General features: G+C 46.4%; 1 protein-coding gene and 1 pseudogene across 1 annotated transcript; one reads left to right on the top strand and one right to left on the bottom strand.

Annotated features, from left to right (window-relative positions):
* The first annotated feature begins 5,352 nt into the window (after nucleotides 1–5,352).
* LOC135516429 (rRNA N6-adenosine-methyltransferase ZCCHC4-like) lies at nucleotides 5,353–17,655 on the top strand (annotated as a pseudogene).
* Nucleotides 8,622–11,705, bottom strand: si:dkey-219e21.4 (E3 ubiquitin-protein ligase TRIM62). Its single transcript, XM_064940743.1, has 7 exons — nucleotides 11,597–11,705; nucleotides 10,797–11,035; nucleotides 10,442–10,537; nucleotides 9,915–10,148; nucleotides 9,812–9,831; nucleotides 9,543–9,673; nucleotides 8,622–9,389 (listed from the first exon to the last, which is right to left on the bottom strand). The coding sequence occupies exons 2-7, from the start codon at nucleotides 11,031–11,033 to the stop codon at nucleotides 8,770–8,772; spliced, it is 1,338 nt and encodes a 445-aa protein (XP_064796815.1). The 5' UTR covers nucleotides 11,034–11,035; nucleotides 11,597–11,705; the 3' UTR covers nucleotides 8,622–8,769.
* Nucleotides 17,656–21,077: the final 3,422 nt, after the last annotated feature.

The following is a 21,077-nucleotide window of genomic DNA, read 5'->3' as shown; positions in this document are numbered from 1 at the left end:
CACACACACACACACACACACACACACACACACACACACACACACTCTGTGAGGCTCACGCGGTCCCACACTGATCCCCTGAAGCACGTGCTGACACTTGCACATTTGCACTCATTGTACTATGACCTTACTATGACCTTACTATGACCTTATAATTTTCTGAATTAGAACATCACCTCTATATCTGCTGACTAAGTGGAAACACAACAACCACCACTCATCCTATACGGCGGGCATCGGCTTGTGTCTTTATTTTAATGATTACACTCTGTCATACTATATGTACACTAGTGTCTATTGGCATTTCAAGGGGGTTTACAGTAAATCAGAGTAGTGTTGAGCAACACCATGACTATGTACAAGGTTTTCTAACTAGCCACTCGTATTTTAATTACTCACTCTATGGTAACCTTTGACTAGTAACTATGGGCCTAGATTACAACTGTATAATAAAGGAAGGGCCCGACTTTCCCCTTGACTTTGACCCTGCTGGGCCTCCGTAGCTCTGGCACACTGATCCATCCAGACAGTCAGTGGGTGTGAACCCAGCTCACAGCACTGTGTTGGGAGCTGGGGACTCTCCAGTGACTCCAGATTGATTCTGCAACGTGTCTGCCGATGACGCAGCCTACGTTCCAATGTGATGAGTTCATATTGTCCCTGACTGACTGACGTACAATAGGCTGGCATAGTATATTGATATTAACCAATGAATGGCTGATCATCCAATAACCAATCTGGGATCTATTGAGGTAAAAAATATATAAATCACAGCGGTTGACCCCTGTACAGACTGACAAGTAAACACAGACCGTGAAGACCTACTCAGATATTTCAATGGGAAACTGTGGTGAATGTTGGTACCTGGTCAAAAAGAAGACTTGTCTTGTATTTCACCATGCTAGGCTTTACTAGGCTTTACTTAATTTTCTTGTGAGGCAAACACCTTCAGTTCAGATACTGCAGTCATGGAAATCTGCCCTCAATATACACTGAGTGTACAAAACATTAAGAACACCTTCCTAATATTGAGTCGCACTCCCCCGTTTCGCCCTGAGAACAGCTTCAGTTCGTCGGGGTCATGGACTCTACAAGGTGTTGAAAGCGTTCCACAGGGATCTGGCCCATGTTGACGCTAATACTTCCCACAGTTTTGTCAAGTTGGCTGGATGTCTTTTGGGCGGTGGAGCATTATTGATACACAGGAAACTGTTGAGTGTTGAAAACCTACAACTATACCTTGTTCAAAGTTACGTACATCTTTTGTCTTGCCCATTCACCCTCTGAATGGCACACAGACACAATCCATGTCTCAATTGTCTCACAGCTTAAAAATCCTTCTTTAACCTGTCTCCTCCCCTTCATCTACACTGATTGAAGTGGAATTAACAAGTGACATCAATTAGGGATTCACCTGGTTAGTCTGTCATGGAAAGAGCAGGTGTTCTTAATGTTGTGTACACTCACTGTGTGATAGACTCTGGTTGATACCCTATCGTTCAAATACCTCAGACCAACCTGGCCCACACCTGATCCAGTTCATCATCACTACCAGCCAGCTAGGTCAGCAGGATGAACTAACCCATGTGGACACCAGCCAGCTAGGTCAGCAGGATGAACTAACCCATGTGGACACCAGCCAGGTCAACAGGGTGAACTAACCCATGTGGACACCAGCCAGGTCAACAGGGTGAACTAACCCATGTGGACACCAGCCAGGCCAGCAGGATGAACTAGCCCATGTGGACACCAGCCAGCCAGGCCAGCAGGATGAACTAACCCATGTGGACACCAGCCAGCCAGGTCAACAGGATGAACTAACCCATGTGGACACCAGCCAGCCAGGTCAACAGGATGAACTAACCCATGTGGACACCAGCCAGGTCAACAGGATGAACTAACCCATGTGGACACCAGCCAGGTCAACAGGATGAACTAACCCATGTGGACACCAGCCAGGTCAACAGGATGAACTAACCCATGTGGACACCAGCCAGGTCAACAGGGTGAACTAACCCATGTGGACACCAGCCAGGTCAGCAGGATGAACTAACCCATGTGGACACCAGCCAGGTCAACAGGGTGAACTAACCCATGTGGACACCAGCCAGGTCAACAGGGTGAACTAACCCATGTGGACACCAGCCAGGTCAACAGGGTGAACTAACCCATGTGGACACCAGCCAGGTCAACAGGGTGAACTAACCCATGTGGACACCAGCCAGGTCAACAGGGTGAACTAACCCATGTGGACACCAGCCAGGCCAGCAGGATGAACTAACCCATGTGGACACCAGCCAGGTCAACAGGATGAACTAACCCATGTGGACACCAGCCAGGTCAACAGGGTGAACTAACCCATGTGGACACCAGCCAGGTCAGCAGGATGAACTAACCCATGTGGACACCAGCCAGGTCAACAGGGTGAACTAACCCATGTGGACACCAGCCAGGTCAACAGGATGAACTAACCCATGTGGACACCAGCCAGGTCAACAGGATGAACTAACCCATGTGGACACCAGCCAGGTCAACAGGATGAACTAACCCATGTGGACACCAGCCAGGTCAACAGGATGAACTAACCCATGTGGACACCAGCCAGGTCAACAGGGTGAACTAACCCATGTGGACACCAGCCAGGTCAGCAGGATGAACTAACCCATGTGGACACCAGCCAGGTCAGCAGGATGAACTAACCCATGTGGACACCAGCCAGGTCAGCAGGATGAACTAACCCATGTGGACACCAGCCAGGTCAACAGGATGAACTAACCCATGTGGACACCAGCCAGGTCAACAGGATGAACTAACCCATGTGGACACCAGCCAGGTCAACAGGGTGAACTAACCCATGTGGACACCAGCCAGGTCAACAGGATGAACTAACCCATGTGGACACCAGCCAGGTCAACAGGATGAACTAACCCATGTGGACACCAGCCAGGTCAACAGGATGAACTAACCCATGTGGACACCAGCCAGGTCAACAGGGTGAACTAACCCATGTGGACACCAGCCAGGTCAACAGGGTGAACTAACCCATGTGGACACCAGCCAGGTCAACAGGGTGAACTAACCCATGTGGACACCAGCCAGGTCAACAGGGTGAACTAACCCATGTGGACACCAGCCAGGTCAACAGGGTGAACTAACCCATGTGGACACCAGCCAGGTCAGCAGGATGAACTAACCCATGTGGACACCAGCCAGGTCAGCAGGATGAACTAACCCATGTGGACACCAGCCAGGTCAACAGGATGAACTAACCCATGTGGACACCAGCCAGGTCAGCAGGATGAACTAACCCATGTGGACACCAGCCAGGTCAGCAGGGTGAACTAACCCATGTGGACACCAGCCAGGTCAACAGGGTGAACTAACCCATGTGGACACCAGCTGTGAGTCTGTGAACACATAGGTGAAGACTTTCCCATTTCCATCCATTCTAATTCACTAACCGCTCCGTCAACATCAGTCATTACATCCATCCAGCATTGCTCTAACAAACAGGTGTCATGACAAAAACGTCACTGGTCAGAGAAGACAGACAGTGTCCCAGTTCTAGATGGACTACAACATTTGTTTTCTTTAGTACACGTCTCAGGTGAGTTTACAGGGCAGTGTTGATGATAACTCAGGACTGTTACGCATTCCTGCCTCATTTCACAGACAAACTCCAACAACTTCTCATCGGCAGTGCAAACAAGGGAGCCCCCGAGTGCATCTCAGTGCTAGAGGCGTCACTACAGACCCTGGGCCCAGTACCTGGGGGGTACTGGGTCCATTCACAGGGGGTATTTGAGAAGATTCGTGAGACCATAGGCTTACTGGTAAAATGCACACGAGGAGGTACTTCTGGGAGACTCTGGGCAAAGCAACATTCAGTTGGTGGTACAGTAACCAGAAAAGGTTGGTAACCACGACACTGGGCAAATAGGTCTTCTGGACATGATGTTCACAGCAATGCTGTTCTTCAACTACTCAGCTACTGCACTGTGCATGTTAGTCACAACCATAACTACAGTCATTCATATGTAATGACATTGTATTACACAGGATGGACATGAGGAGGACTTGACACACTGATGTCCTCACACTGAGACCAGTGTACCAGGCTATCAGCCTGCAGCTCCCAGGGAAAGGTAGCGAGGCCCTTGTAGATGTGGGGAGACAGCAATGCAACATAATGAAAACAAAATGATATGTCTGGAAGTGGAAACCTAGTCTTAGTGAGCATTTCTACACCACATACTGTAGCCAGATGAATGGCATTCCACAGTGGGGGAGCTATAGCTCAAGTAGGACCTTTGTCTCGGAATGGTTTCTGCCGAGTCAATGGATATTGCAGGCCTATCAATATGCTTGTCTTAAATCTGTAATTTATTTGCTGTGTAATAGCTGATTGTCATCATCCATGGTACTATGTCAACATACAAACTGGTAATTGCCATCGAATTACTATGATCAAACCATATGCCTCACATACACTATAGTCTATAATAGGGCAGAAGACCTTACCTGTGCTCATGGTAATGCAAGGTTTTCTTCACTGTCCGAGGTACAGTAGATTTATCCTCATTCAACTGCACACCTCTGGCCAGGACTGTGAGCTGCACATTGATGAAGCCTCTCCTTGCAGAAGATGCTTCCGTCGACTCAGAAGATGTAGCTTATAATAATATATCGAAGCTATGGAATTGTCTGCCGCTGACAATCTACTGACGCGCGATATCTACTGACGGATTCAGCGCTGACAGGCATGCACCGTGGTGTGGGTGTATGATCGCGCCCGATGCTTGCGTCGCTGCTTCGGCAGAAACATCCCTCCAGCCAGGTGATTAACAGCTCCACTGCGCTCCCCGCCAACAAGGGCTTCTGGGAAATAGAGTTTATACCAATAGAAACCAGTGTGAAAGTGACTCTCAAGTGGGTCTTTCTTGGACTACAATTTATGAGTTCTGCGACGCAGTGTAAACAAAACGCGTTGGATTGCACGGTGCAATAGAGCAGAGATCTGTATATAATGACGAGATGCTCATGTATCCGCCTTAACAATGGGAGTAGTTGTCCCATAGGCGAAAAGGCAGGCTACAAGTTTAGCTCCAAAATAAGCCCATAAAAACGCATTAGGCTTATTTTGGACTGATTTTTTTTGGCGATAGTGAAACCAGTCGCTTCGCCTCGTCCACCCTGGATAGAGAAGAGGCAATTCAACAATGGGTTATTATTCAGAGGTTGCCTTTTTGTCACTCGGGGAAAAGGAAGATAAAACGGTCATTTATAAGCAAATGTTCTGGACACAATGCTATAGCCTGGAGTGAAGTCTAGTTCTTCAGATATAAGTAATTCCACCTCCACCAATATTATTGTTCGCCTCTTTATAGGAGTATTCTTTTCGGTATATTCTATTAGCTTATAGACATTTTACAAAGGCCTACATCACTTTTAATGATGTAGGCCTGTAAACATGCACGTGATGGAAATGCACAATAATGGCTGTGACTGATCATTAAATTATTCATCGAGTTATTACAAATTAATTGGAATCCATTATAGCTTCAGACCACTTCTGGATTAGAAGTCAATAGAATAAATCAATACATTTAAACACTGCGTATAAAGTACAAAACAGAACAGTACAGTTCAGGCCTGCTGTAAAGCGCTATTCAAGGTTTTAGGATTTTCATGAGCTTTTAGTGGCTCCTGGTGGTCAAATAACAGCCTCATCTTCAAGGCTGTGTTTACTACAACCGTTTTGTCCAGATGAAAACAAATACACTATACAATGTTGCAACTAAGTTGCACGTGAAACACTGGTTACAGTGTTCATCATAACCTCATATTTCTAAAAAAAAAATATTTAAAAAAATAACCTCATATTTCTACTTCAATTGAAAGGATCAGATGAAGACGAATTTGAAATCGATTGTTCTTCATGAGACAAAAAAAACACCATCTTGTGAACACGGTAAGTAACGTGAAGCTACGGCTGAATGATAGTAAAGTTATTTTTTATTTATTTATTTAACCAGGTAAGCCAGTTGAGAACAAGTTATCATTTACAACTGAGACCTGGCCAAGATAAAGCAAAGCAGTGCGACAAAAACAACACCTATTTGCCAGTTAGCTAGCTTTAGGTTTTAGGGAAAGGGCCATATGAATCCAGCTACAGTATGATATGAATACTAGCTAGCTAACGACGGTCCAAAGCTTGCTATATTATGTTTCGTTGTATCTTACATCTGAATGAGAGTTATTCGGTGATGTATGCTGATGCTGTTGACCAATGCAGGTCCAACATTGTTGTTTGAAAAGATCTGCTAAGGAGAGGAGAAAGGCCGGAGGTTTTATGGCGATCAGCATGCAGAGACAGAACATAATGCACCTTCTTTCAGTGGGAAGATGAAAATATAAGCGAGTTATCTTTTTGTATCCCCTGGCAAATATAGTGGGTCTAATATATAGACCGTTCCAGTGATGGTCACTCTAGCACAGGAGGATTGGAAATGTTCACAAACGCGTGCAAAACAAACCGCTTTTGTCCATTTATTAGCAGCACATATAAACATGTAGCTAGCAACATTTCCATACAGCCAGATGTAATTACAGTAGGCGCATATCATAGTTCCAATGTGTTAATGGTAAGAGCTTTATCACAGTTTCTGAAATGCATAGCTGTTCTCTTGACTGTATGCTCTCCATATCTGTGCCTAAGATGGTGGATACGTTAAGATCGTTTATTCAGGCCTTTTACCGTAAAAAAAAAAAAAAAAGTCAGTTCCGGGGTTAACTGAGTGTCTCCCATAGACACCGATGCAAAAACTGCTGCGTCTTGTCTACTTAGTTCAATAGGATCATCTAATTTGCATACTCCTCCCGTGCTCTCATTGCCTCCGTTTCAAAATCTCTTTGAGGTCGGAGGGGGAGGACCTCTACCTTTTTAGTCCAATGGGTTTTGAGAAGGAGAGAAGATGCGAGGACTATGCAATTGAGATCCTCCAGTTGACTTTCATTGAACCCGGAAAAAAGCAAACAGACATTGGGTTGTCTCGCTTCCTCTTCCATCGCTGCCTGTGCATCCCCACTTTCTGTTCACCTTCGACATGACCAGTCACCCAACCTATAGTGCCCTCTATACAAATTAAGTGTACTATACAAAGACAGACAAACTATAGACAACACAACAACCAAATAAATTGGCCAAAATGACGCCTACAATAGCCTACAATTCCTTTTATGGAAGCCTAATTAATACCTCTGCCTCCTCTGCACATATAGAGTATCTAACTATACTCCCTTGTTTTCACCAGGCGTGTGACATGCCTGTTTGTGTTGTAGGTGTCTGAGGCCAGGCTTAAGGCCCAAGAGGAGGTGAACCGGTCAAAGATGCCAACTTCCACCCATCTGGAGTACTGCTCCAGGTAAATATCCTACACCTGTCCAGACATGTAGTGGGTCTCTATCATCAGAACTATTCCGTTCCATGTTAGAGGTGGAACAGTATAGTTCCGTGGATAACAGTCCTTACTGTAAGCTCCCGAGTGGCACAGCGGTTTAAGGCACTGCAACTCAGTGCTAGAGGCATCAGTACAGACCCTGGTTTGATCCCGGGCTGTATCACAACCGGCCGTGATTGGGAGTCCCATAGGGCGGCGCACAATTGGCCCAGCTTCGTCCGGTTTAGGGGAGGGTTTGGCCGGGCTAGTCCGCCATTGTTAAATGAGAATTTGTTCTTAACTGACTTGCCTAGTTAAATAAAGGTTCAATAAAAAAACCTCAAGTACCTTTGATAAGTTGCCAGACAGATCATATAATGAGTATTTCACTTGATAGTTCTTCGCACCACTTTACATAATATTCTTCCAATTAAAACAATGGTTGTTTTGTTTCTTTCCAGGTTTTAAAAGTTCCTCGCTCTCCCCCTAGGAATGAAGTTCTGCCTGGACTGTCAGCTCCTCTTCCTAACGGGAGAATGGGAAGGCCACGCCCCTCACAAGATGTCACAGGCTAATGACATCACAGAGGCCCGGCTGAGCAGGCCCAATCTGATGCTGAAACCCTTGGAGAACAAGAAGAGTAACGCCAAGTACCTATTCGCTGACCACAGCTGTCACATCCTGTTGGATAACATTGCCAATCGGGGCTACAGGTGTCGGGGCGCCCAGGTGGGGCTTCTCTGTGTCGGGGCGCCCAGGTGAGGGCTTTGATTTGGACTTCCTGTCCGTCATGTTGTTTAAACAGGGGTCATGTTAATTAGGGCCAAATGTTTTGCAAGTTAGGTCCACATAGTACCTCCCGCTTCATGCCTTTCCAGAGTGTTTTCTTCCATTGCGTGCCTACTGATCATGATCTGGTGTTTTAGGTTAGATTCAAGTGCTTTGTTACGCTCTTTGAGTTGTTGTGATTTGTCTGGTTGTGTTTTTAAATATATCCATCAAAAGCATCATAGCCAATAATTATAAGTACAGACGTTCTGTATTACAATGTTAAGTGTTTCCGGGATTGTTTGTTATTATGTGTGAATGTTTATTTCACTGTTTCTTCCAGACTCCATGAGCTGATCAAGCTAATAAACCAGGAAGGTAAAGGTGACCCCATGAAAAGTCTGCTACTGGCTATAAACTTCAGGTCAGTTTTATTTGACAAGGTCACACAATGCATTGTTCAGATGAACATTTGTTATGAGTGAACAAAACCAGCATATAAATGAGTTGAGAGTAGAGCACACGCTTTGAATAGTACATGACTGTGCGCATCGAACAATGCTTATTGACATTTATGGATCGCTATGGGAGTGTTGATGTCCCGTATCTCCATATGGCTGGGCCACACCTGTCCCTCTGATGGTCTTAGGAAGCAGAACGCAGGGTACAGGGGCTCAGTGAACTGATGATGCACCCTATCAAACACGGTCGTCAGGGCTGCAGAGAACTCCTGCAGGACCTTCATAGTCTCGGCATCGTAGAACGCCAGCTTTCCCTTCTCGTAGTGCACCCACACGCCCACCCTACCTGGCACCCCTCGCCCGCTTGCGGAGCACGACACGTGCCTGTCGTTGTGCCAGGCGGAGAGACGGCCATGCCTGAGCTCCACACACCACGAGTTTCTGTTCCGCCCCAGCTTGGCGCCTTTGTCGCGCCCCTTCCTGTCCAGGCAGCCGTAGGCCACGCCCACAGCCCAGGCGGAGCAGCAGCGGACGTCGGCCTCCCAGTAGCGTTGGCCCGTTGTCACGGCGACAGAGCCCAGGGCACAGCAGACCTTGTCGAACTGGAGAGGGTGCTCTGGAGAAGACTGGGCGAAGTCAGAGAAGCACATGCCTCGCCCTTCTCCCGTCACTGTGATCTTGCTATGGCAGGTCTGCCTGTCCATCATCACTGGGAAAGAATCTGCAAACGGATAAAAACAGAAACCCTTTCTGTATCTGTGACCACCCCTTTTCCCCCAAAATCCTACCTCGATCCAGAGTAGAGATGTTACCATGTAGAGATTTGATCATTGCCTCTGTGGCTAGATGGATAAGCAGACATAACATTTGTTACCCAGCAAAAGTGTCTTCCTCTGAAGCTGGGCCTTCAGGTCCTTGTAGAAGGAGCGTAGGGTTTTCAGAAGCTTCTCAAACCTCTCTTCGTTCAGCCGGATCTCTGCTTCGGAAGCATCTGGCTTCTTATGGCTACAGGGGGACAGACAGTTCCACATGGTCTTATCCCAATCCCAGAGTTCCTATACATTTTCATCAAAAAGCCTAGTCATAACATCTCAAGGTAAGCAAAAGAGAGAAGTTAGAGTATTGTTTGATATTTGTTTTTACCTGAGATTGTCAGGATGATTCTGTAAAATGGAGGACAGATTTGTTGAAATGGCATAACACTGTTAGCCGACATGTGGTTAATCTGAAGTATCTCAAATCAGACCTGTTTATCGCCCCCTGTCCAAGTCTGCCCCAGGGATTTCTGGGTAGTGGTGATGCTCCTCTGGACCTGTCCTAGGTGCTGGTCCCAGCCCTTCAGGACATGGTCTAGTCTGGCGCTGGTCTCTATGCGGTCCAGCTCCAGAGAGTCCATCATGGCCTGCTGGTCTCTCTGCAGGGCTGCCCTCATGCCCTCGACCCTCTCCCTCACCTGGTGCTTCATCATCTCTGTGCTCCTCTTCATGAGAGGTGAGGAAATTGTGAAGTTAAGGGGAACCCATAGCTTAGATGCAAGTCTGTTTCTGAGCCAACTTCTATGTCGTTTGCCATGACAATGACAAATTATGTAGCAGACTGGGAACTTGACGTGTTATGAGTAAGAAAAAACAAGTCTCTCATTCTAATCCATTATTTCAGCTAGTCTACGTTACCAATGCAAGGTTAGGAAATATCGAGAGAATTCTCTCTGGGTTGTGTTGCCCTTGGCTGCAGTGGCACTTATGGACCATAGGGAGGCAGTGTTGTACTCACAGAGAGATCAGCCTTGCGTTTCTTCAGAGATTGAATGTGGGCCTTAGTTCTGGTTCTTTCTGACTGCAGTTCCTCCAGGCGTCTAGACAGCTGCTCCTACAGCACAGATGGGGTTTGAGAGGACAACACAGAGTGAAACTCTCATTGATGGTTTTCTCAATTACTGCAAATGAGAATTGCTTCTGAATAGATTGATTCTCAGTCACTGCTTATGACGATTGATTTTGAATCGATTGGCTTCCAATTAGCTAGTGCAAATGAGACCGTCTTGTTTAAATAAAGGTGAAATACTAGACATTACCACCAGGGAATCATTGGTAACAGGACTAGTAGCGGCTACTATCATAACATTTACCTCAGAGAGATTTCTGGATGCAGCCACCTTGCGGAGCAGCTTTGGGGAGCGAGGGTATGGCTGAACCACCCCCTCTCCAGTGGCGTGACTGTCGAGGGGGACCAGTGAGAGAGTGCCATCCTGTAGCACTGCCTGATATTCCACAAGGGGATCCAGAGCACCACTCTGGACTGAGAGCAAAGAGCCAGGGGACACTTCCAGTCTCTGGTCATCGGTTATTAGGTCCTTATCTGCCATCGCTAAGAAAGTGGTAGTCACATCAACTTAGACACACTTGAATCTATTCCCTACCACTGGGCTTTGATAATCTCCTTCATTCAAGATGTGGTTGACATCTGGAGGTGAATTCAGAATTCCAATCTAACAAATTTGATGGCTGTGTGATTGTGTTTGGTAAGCGAGCTAGTTCCTCTGATTTTAAGAGGCTGGTATGCTGCAGTCTCGAGAGGCTTGTCTGTTGAAACTCTCTCCAGGCTCCATTATGATAAACCCTTGCATAACTTAGTCAAAAGTTTTCAAAATACAGGTACTGCTACAACTTAGTAAAATAAATATTTAGCAGGGTAGCTAGGCTAATTGCAGGATAGCAGAATGGATTAATGCATCATATAGCTCAATGCATTTCATTGAACGGAATTCTTGACTCAAGTTTACCAGTGCCTTCTGTTATTTAATCATAAACCCTCCTGCAGCTTTAAGGAAATGAGTTCTTTGCCAGTTCTGTGCCCGACAATCCCAAACGAATCAATATAGGTATAGCCTAATGTATGTTTATGAGCTGTATGTATGTTTATACTCACTCTGTTCCTATGTCTCATCCGTTCTCTGTGCGTGTCTGCAAGGAATGTGTCAGACTGAACACCAGCAAGGGTGTGGTGTCGAGTAACAAGCTGAGTCCTGTGTGTTTGTGTGAGTGAGTCTTACTGTTGCTCAAGTGCCCTTTCAGTGATTATCTTGCCAAGATTGGAAATGTATAGATCACACCCATACAAACCAGTGGACTTCCTGCTAAGTACAGGAGGAGGCCAGCTGCCGTGACGGTCCCACCCTAATCCTCCAGGCTCACAGTGATCCTGCGTTACACAGAATGAAGGATTTAATGAAAGCACTAGCAGATGTCATGTGGAAATCTTGTTTTTTGTCTGTTCCAGATAGGCTTAGTCTTATGACAAGTTATGTCACTGCAACATGTTCAACCACCACTTTAGAGGAGAGGTTAAAGTTTAAACCTCATGATTGTCTTGAAAATCAACATGTTCAACCACCACTTCTTTAGAGGAGAGGTTAAAGTTTAAACATTTAACATGATTGTCTTGAAATTCCTTTATCCAAAGTCTTGATCCTTTTTTCTTTTTATGAGTATTGAGTTCCATGTAATGTTTTTAGACAGGCAGCGAGCGGGTCGTCCAAGCCTTCCTCAGTGAGGGGAAAATGGGGAGAAAGTGATCATGGTGTCTGACCCTCCATTCGGGGGCCTGGTGAAGCCTCTGGCCCACAGTTTCCCCCAAATCTCAGAAAAGTGAGGAAACTGCAGACCTCCAGTTAGCATTTCATTTAACTAATTTGTCTCCGCTAATGAAATAAATGAAATGCCAATCGATTGGATTAATTATTAAAAACATAATGCATTTTCCAATTCAAAACATTAACATAAATGTTCCCAGATATTTATAAGTAGAAATGAAGGACTTAAATCCATAACCTGATTTTATTTTATTATTTATTTATTATAATTTTTGTGCGTGTGTTTCTCCAGAGAACAGTGTGGAGATGCCCATGGTTTGGAGCTTCCCATACTTCTTTGAACTGCGTATCCTGGAGTGCTTCCCCTCTTTCACCATACTGGACTACCAGGCAAGCCAGTTGTATTCATATGTATTGGCTAATCTTAGGAGCACAGCTTGACATGTGTACATTAGTAAAAGATAATGATTGATAATAATGTGCATTTACTAGAATGTACTGTGTGTATACCCGATGTCTCTCTGCTTGTCACTCAGCATTACAGATTGTGGGTAAGAACTCCGGCGCCGACAGAGATGGCCGCCTCGCTTCGCGTTCCTAGGAAACTATGCAGTTTTTTTTGTTTTTTTACGTGTTATTTCTTACATTAGTACCCCAGGTCATCTTAGGTTTCATTACATACAGTCGAGAAGAACTACTGTATATAAGATCAGCGTCAACTCACCATCAGTACGACCAAGAATATGTTTTTCGCGACGCGGATCCTGTGTTCTGCCTTACAAACAGGACAACGGAATGGATCTCATGCAACGACCCCAAAAAAAAATAATAATAAAAAGGGTAAGGCCTTGTGGTAGAATAGCGTCCTGTCCAGGGGGTGTACTTGTACATCAAGCTGCCTCGCGCTACAGAAACTGGAGATGCTGGACTATGTGCGTTCTGGCTGAGACAAGGCTACTTACTTTGTTTTAATATACAGTGCCTTGCGAAATTATTCGGCCCCCTTGAACTTTGCGACCTTTTGCCACATTTCAGGCTTCAAACATAAAGATATAAAACTGTATTTTTTTGTGAAGAATCAACAACAAGTGGGACACAATCATGAAGTGGAACGACATTTATTGGATATTTCAAACTTTTTTAACAAATCAAAAACTGAAAAATTGGGCGTGCAAAATGATTCAGCCCCCTTAAGTTAATACTTTGTAGCACCACCTTTTGCTGCGATTACAGCTGTAAGTCACTTGGGGTATGTCTCTATCAGTTTTGCACATCGAGAGACTGAAATTTTTTTCCCATTCCTCCTTGTAAAACAGCTCGAGCTCAGTGAGGTTGGATGGAGAGCATTTGTGAACAGCAGTTTTCAGTTCTTTCCACAGATTCTCGATTGGATTCAGGTCTGGACTTTGACTTGGCCATTCTAACACCTGGATATGTTTATTTTTGAACCATTCCATTGTAGATTTTGCTTTATGTTTTGGATCATTGTCTTGTTGGAAGACAAATCTCCGTCCCAGTCTCAGGTCTTTTGCAGACTCCATCAGGTTTTCTTCCAGAATGGTCCTGTATTTGGCTCCATCCATCTTCCCATCAATTTTAACCATCTTCCCTGTCCCTGCTGAAGAAAAGCAGGCCCAAACCATGATGCTGCCACCACCATGTTTAACAGTGGGGATGTTGTGTTCAGGGTGATGAGCTGTGTTGCTTTTACGCCAAACATAACGTTTTGCATTGTTGCCAAAAAGTTCAATTTTGGTTTCATCTGACCAGAGCACCTTCTTCCACATGTTTGGTGTGTCTCCCAGGTGGCTTGTGGCAAACTTTAAACAACACTTTTTATGGATATCTTTAAGAAATGGCTTTCTTCTTGCCACTCTTCCATAAAGGCCAGATTTGTGCAATATACGACTGATTGTTGTCCTATGGACAGAGTCTCCCACCTCAGCTGTAGATCTCTGCAGTTCATCCAGAGTGATCATGGGCCTCTTGGCTGCATCTCTGATCAGTCTTCTCCTTGTATGAGCTGAAAGTTTAGAGGGACGGCCAGGTCTTGTTAGATTTGCAGTGGTCTGATACTCCTTCCATTTCAATATTATCGCTTGCACAGTGCTCCTTGGGATGTTTAAAGCTTGGGGAATCTTTTTGTATCCAAATCCGGCTTTAAACTTCTTCACAACAGTATCTCGGACCTGCCTGGTGTGTTCCTTGTTCTTCATGATGCTCTATGCGCTTTTAACGGACCTCTGAGACTATCACAGTGCAGGTGCATTTATACGGAGACTTGATTAGACACAGGTGGATTGTATTTATCATCATTAGTCATTTAGGTCAACATTGGATCATTCAGAGATCCTCACTGAACTTCTGGAGAGAGTTTGCTGCACTGAAAGTAAAGGGGCTGAATAATTTTGCACGCCCAATTTTTCAGTTTTTGATTTGTTAAAAAAGTTTGAAATATCCAATAAATGTCGTTCCACTTCATGATTGTGTCCCACTTGTTGTTGATTCTTCACAAAAAATACAGTTTTATATCTTTATGTTTGAAGCCTGAAATGTGGCAAAAGGTCGCAAAGTTCAAGGGGGCCGAATACTTTCGCAAGGCACTGTATGTAGTCCTTCCACCACCAAACAGACTCACTGGGTAGTCCTTCCACCACCTAACGGACTCACTGGGTAGTCCTTCCACCACCTAACGGACTCACTGGGTAGTCCTTCCACCCCCAGCGGACTCACTGGGTAGTCATTCCACCACCAAACGGACTCATTGGGTAGTCCTTCCACCCCCAAACAGACTCACTGGGTAGTCCTTCCACCACCAAACAGACTCACTGGGTAGTCCTTCCACCACCAAACAGACTCACTGGGTAGTCCTTCCACCCCCAGCGGACTCACTGGGTAGTCATTCCACCACCAAACGGACTCATTGGGTAGTCCTTCCACCCCCAAACAGACTCATTGGGTAGTCCTTCCACCACCAAACAGACTCACTGGGTAGTCCTTCCACCACCAAACAGACTCACTGGGTAGTCCTTCCACCCCCAGCGGACTCACTGGGTAGTCCTTCCACCCCCAGCGGACTCACTGGGTAGTCATTCCACCACCAAACGGACTCATTGGGTAGTCCTTCCACCCCCAAACAGACTCATTGGGTAGTCCTTCCACCACCAAACAGACTCACTGGGTAGTCCTTCCACCACCAAACAGACTCACTGGGTAGTCCTTCCACCACCAAACAGACTCATTGGGTAGTCCTTCCACCCCCAAACAGACTCATTGGGTAGTCCTTCCACCACCAAACAGACTCACTGGGTAGTCCTTCCACCACCAAACAGACTCATTGGGTAGTCCTTCCACCCCCAAACAGACTCATTGGGTAGTCCTTCCACCACCTAACGGACTCACTGGGTAGTCCTTCCATCACCAAACAGACTCACTGGCTAGTCCTTCCACCACCTAACGGACTCATTGGGTAGTCCTTACACCACCAAACCACCACCAAACGGACTCATTGGGTAGTCCTTCCACCACCAAACGGACTCATTGGGTAGTCATTCCACCACCAAACGGACTCATTGGGTAGTCCTTCCACCCCCAAACAGACTCATTGGGTAGTCCTTCCACCACCAAACAGACTCACTGGGTAGTCCTTCCACCACCAAACAGACTCACTGGGTAGTCCTTACACCACCAAACCACCACCAAACGGACTCATTGGGTAGTCCTTCCACCAGCAAACGGACTCATTGGGTAGTCCTTCCACCACCAAACGGACTCATTGGGTAGTCCTTCCACCACCAAACGGACTTATTGTTGTTCTCCTAGGTGGACTATGACAACCATCCCCTCTACAAACATGGAAAGACGGACAGAAAGCTGTCCCCTGTCTGCCTGTTCACCAACCTGACACCACCAGACATCATACTCCCTAAAGAGGAGGGGTACAAATACAACCATGTTGCACATGAGCCAATTGCCTATTACAGTAATCTAATCATATTAAGATGTCATCCTAAATGGAACATGGAAAATCTAGATCGTCTTATTGGTCAGTTTAAAAAGGATTCATTTTGGTGGGATAAAATATATATATTATATATAGATAAATATTAGAGTGAAATTCTGAAGAGATGACATTTGATTCGTCTGTCTTGGTCTTTGCTTCTCTTAGATTCTGAGAAGTCTGTGAGAGAGATGGTCTGAGAACAAGCGTTGTGTTAAATGCAACGTGTGCCCTTCGAAGGTATGTCTTTCCCCACGGCCGGCGGAAAATGTCATGTTGCAACAGTTTTAACTTGAAATAATTGGCCACGTTGCCGTTGAATGAGAGGTGCATGTGCTGCGATATCACTTTTCACAACAGACTTTCAGATATCTTCTCTCTTTGTTCTTTCAGGATGGGAAGCAGGGAAAGTATTGCTAAGAGTGTCAGAAGTGCGTGAAACCATGTGAGTATCTCCTAGACTGCAAACACTGCCAAACCCCGATGTTCATGGTTTGGGTTGAGTGACGGTTTGACTGGCATTTCTCCCCCTCCCCAGCCTGGCGTCACTGCCAGCCCTGTGGCCGCTGTGCCCCCCCGGGACCACCCCTGTGGGAACAGCCCAGGTCTGGAAGACTGCTACAACTGTGGTAGCTTGAAGCACAAACGCAGAGCCTGTCCCCTCAAAGACAGAGGACCAGCAACAAGTGAGTTTACTGTACTTCATATACCCAGACACAACACACAGAGAAACACAGAAACGGACAGACAGGGCTGGCACCAAACTACTTTCTACTCCCAGCTCTACCCATGTCAGTACAGCTTGGTTACACACCCTAAATGGTGTGTTTCTCTGAGGGTTTGTACGGATTGTGTTTGCCTGTGTGAGTGTGTCTGAACTTGCTCTCTCCCTCCTGTCCCAGTAAGACCAAGGGGGGCAAGATCCTGCCCAAACAACAACCCAAAAAGTCAAATTCCAAGAGGCTGTCTGGAGCCCAGCGCAGAGCCAAAAAGTTGAAGGAGACAGCAGAGTGGTCACACAACCCCACTTTCACAACTCACCACACAGCAAGAGAGATGTGTGTGTAGCAGATGTGAAGTAGTCATTAGTTGGCAGCTTGTGTGTGTGTGTGGTTGGTTGCTGTACTGTAGACAGCCAGTCTTTTTTATTTTGATTTTTTTATTTCACCTTTATTTAAACAGGTAGGCTAGTTGAGAACAAGTTCTCATTTACAACTGCGACCTGGCCAAGATAAAGCTTAGCAGTGTGAACAGACAACACAGAGTTACACATGGAGTAAACAATTAACAAGTCAATAACACAGTACAAAAAAAGGCGAGTCTATATACATTGTGTGCAAGACATGTAACTTGTTTTTGCTTAATAAATATGGATAATCTCATGTTACACCACCATTTTGAATTCACAGAGTTCTTGATTTCCTGCTGTATGTCAATGTGTAACGCTGTTTTGGAGCACTAGTAGGAACTAGTCCACACAGAGAACAGAAGCTGTGTCGTTGAAGAATGCTCTGCGCATGTTTGACGTTACCTCCAAAACGAGGTCAATGCCGTTGCATCAAAATAACTGACTGGACTGTATGTGTGAAACTAAAGCTGAGCTTTGGAGGAGATTTACGTAAGAAAACAGGCGAAAGGCATCCATTTTATTTTTCTGTGCTCAAGGCGGTGGGGTAGAAATGCAATGTTTTCCTACCCTGCAGGCGGATGAGGCAGAAGATGGAGAAAAGCATTCCTTTATGAATTCCATCCGGATCTGGACTGATACACCTTACAGTGGGGGCGACTCATGTCCTTCCAGGAAGGAGCGCAGGCAACAGACTAACAATGGAGAAGGATAACTCAGAACCTTCTGGGATAGTGTTGTGATTTCACTGCGTTTAGCTAGTATATCTTCAGCTTCTGAATACACATAATTATTATTTATTATGCAAGTGATATCTAGAAAGCCTTTTAAGAAGCTGATTTGCAATCAGTATGCATATTCACATGAACCTGAGTGAAGCTGTTATGTACTTGAGTGAAGACCCAAAAGCGGTTTTAACAGAAAACAGAGTTCTTTAATGAAAAACAGGAATGGCATAAATCCTCTTCCACCGTAGTCAATGGAACAAAAAGAACGTTAGTATAATGCAGGATGCACCTGCCAGGCAGACTCCGACAGGATAGGACAAGGTGGAAGCAAACGGGACGACAGCTTGCTTCTGGCATCAAAAACACAAACAAGAATCAGACACTGAAAGTAGCAGGAACAGAGAGAGAAATAGAGACCTAATCAGAGGGGGAAGAGAGAACAGGTGGGGAAAGAGTGAATGAGCTAGTTAGGGGAGATGTAGAACAGCTGAAGAATGAGAGACAGAGAAGGTAACCTAAAAAGACCAGCAGAGAGAGACAGAGTGAAGAGAAAGGACAGGAACAGACATAACAAGACATGACAGAAGCGTAAATGCATCATTTTGTTTTGTGTCACTTCCTTTGTTAGCCACTAATGTCTTCCTTTATATGTCATCAACACCATTCCCTGTGGATTTTCTGTTTATTTTCTTCCAATTATCCTTGTGTCAGGGTTGTTATTTAGTAAACAGAACTCTGAATATCTGGCTCCGATTCATTTGAATCATAGTGATACACTGCTATCCTCTACTGGTCCCCAGAGTTTTATATTAAGTAATGTCTTTTGCAGAGTGAATGCAGTGTCCGAGTCACACCCCAGCGTGTATTAGTGTCCGAGTCACACCCCAGCGTGTATTAGTGTCCGAGTCACACCCCAGCGTGTATTAGTGTCCGAGTCACACCCCAGCGTGTATTAGTGTCCGAGTCACACCCCAGCGTGTATTAGTGTCCGAGTCACACCCCAGCGTGTATTAGTGTCCGAGTCACACCCCAGCGTGTATTAGTGTCCGAGTCACACCCCAGCGTGTATTACAGTGTCCGAGTCACACCCCAGCGTGTATTAGTGTCCGAGTCACACCCCAGCGTGTATTACAGTGTCCGAGTCACACCCCAGCGTGTATTAGTGTCCGAGTCACACCCCAGCGTGTATTAGTGTCCGAGTCACACCCCAGCGTGTATTAGTGTCCGAGTCACACCCCAGCGTGTATTAGTGTCCGAGTCACACCCCAGCGTGTATTAGTGTCCGAGTCACACCCCAGCGTGTATTAGTGTCCGAGTCACACCCCAGCGTGTATTAGTGTCCGAGTCACACCCCAGCGTGTATTAGTGTCCGAGTCACACCCCAGCGTGTATTAGTGTCCGAGTCACACCCCAGCGTGTATTAGTGTCCGAGTCACACCCCAGCGTGTATTACAGTGTCCGAGTCACACCCCAGCGTGTATTAGTGTCCGAGTCACACCCCAGCGTGTATTAGAGTCCGAGTCACACCCCAGCGTGTATTAGTGTCCGAGTCACACCCCAGCGTGTATTAGAGTCCGAGTCACACCCCAGCGTGTATTAGTGTCCGAGTCACACCCCAGCGTGTATTACAGTGTCCGAGTCACACCCCAGCGTGTATTAGTGTCCGAGTCACACCCCAGCGTGTATTAGTGTCCGAGTCACACCCCAGCGTGTATTAGTGTCCGAGTCACACCCCAGCGTGTATTAGTGTCCGAGTCACACCCCAGCGTGTATTAGTGTCCGAGTCACACCCCAGCGTGTATTAGTGTCCGAGTCACACCCCAGCGTGTATTAGTGTCCGAGTCACACCCCAGCGTGTATTAGTGTCCGAGTCACACCCCAGCGTGTATTAGTGTCCGAGTCACACCCCAGCGTGTATTAGTGTCCGAGTCACACCCCAGCGTGTATTAGTGTCCGAGTCACACCCCAGCGTGTATTACAGTGTCCGAGTCACACCCCAGTGTGTATTAGTGTCCGAGTCACACCCCAGCGTGTATTACAGTGTCCGAGTCACACCCCAGCGTGTATTAGTGTCCGAGTCACACCCCAGCGTGTATTAGTGTCCGAGTCACACCCCAGCGTGTATTAGTGTCCGAGTCACACCCCAGCGTGTATTAGTGTCCGAGTCACACCCCAGCGTGTATTAGTGTCCGAGTCACACCCCAGCGTGTATTAGTGTCCGAGTCACACCCCAGCGTGTATTAGTGTCCGAGTCACACCCCAGCGTGTATTAGTGTCCGAGTCACACCCCAGCGTGTATTAGTGTCCGAGTCACACCCCAGCGTGTATTAGTGTCCGAGTCACACCCCAGCGTGTATTAGAGTCCGAGTCACACCCCAGCGTGTATTAGTGTCCGAGTCACACCCCAGCGTGTATTAGTGTCCGAGTCACACCCCAGCGTGTATTAGTGTCCGAGTCACACCCCAGCGTGTATTAGTGTCCGAGTCACACCCCAGCGTGTATTAGTGTCCGAGTCACACCCCAGCGTGTATTACAGTGTCCGAGTCACACCCCAGCGTGTATTAGTGTCCGAGGCACACCCCAGCGTGTATTAGTGTCCGTGTCACACCCCAGCGTGTATTACAGTGTCCGAGTCACACCCCAGCGTGTATTAGTGTCCGAGTCACACCCCAGCGTGTATTACAGTGTCCGAGTCACACCCCAGCGTGTATTACAGTGTCCGAGTCACACCCCAGCGTGTATTAGTGTCCGAGTCACACCCCAGCGTGTATTAGTGTCCGAGTCACACCCCAGCGTGTATTACAGTGTCCGAGTCACACCCCAGCATGTTTTACAGTGGGCGAAGGTGTGTGTGAGTAGGAGTGGACCTAACAAGACCTCACCCAGACGCTGATCGGATATGACACTGAGCTTGCATGCACACACACCGGGCGCTGCATGGGGACACGGGATTATTAGAACAC

This window comes from Oncorhynchus masou, chromosome 27 (assembly GCF_036934945.1).
Source record: "Oncorhynchus masou masou isolate Uvic2021 chromosome 27, UVic_Omas_1.1, whole genome shotgun sequence".
In the NCBI taxonomy this organism is placed as follows: domain Eukaryota; kingdom Metazoa; phylum Chordata; class Actinopteri; order Salmoniformes; family Salmonidae; genus Oncorhynchus; species Oncorhynchus masou.
Note: the sequence above shows the minus strand (reverse complement) of the source record. Positions and strands in the feature narration are given on the sequence as shown.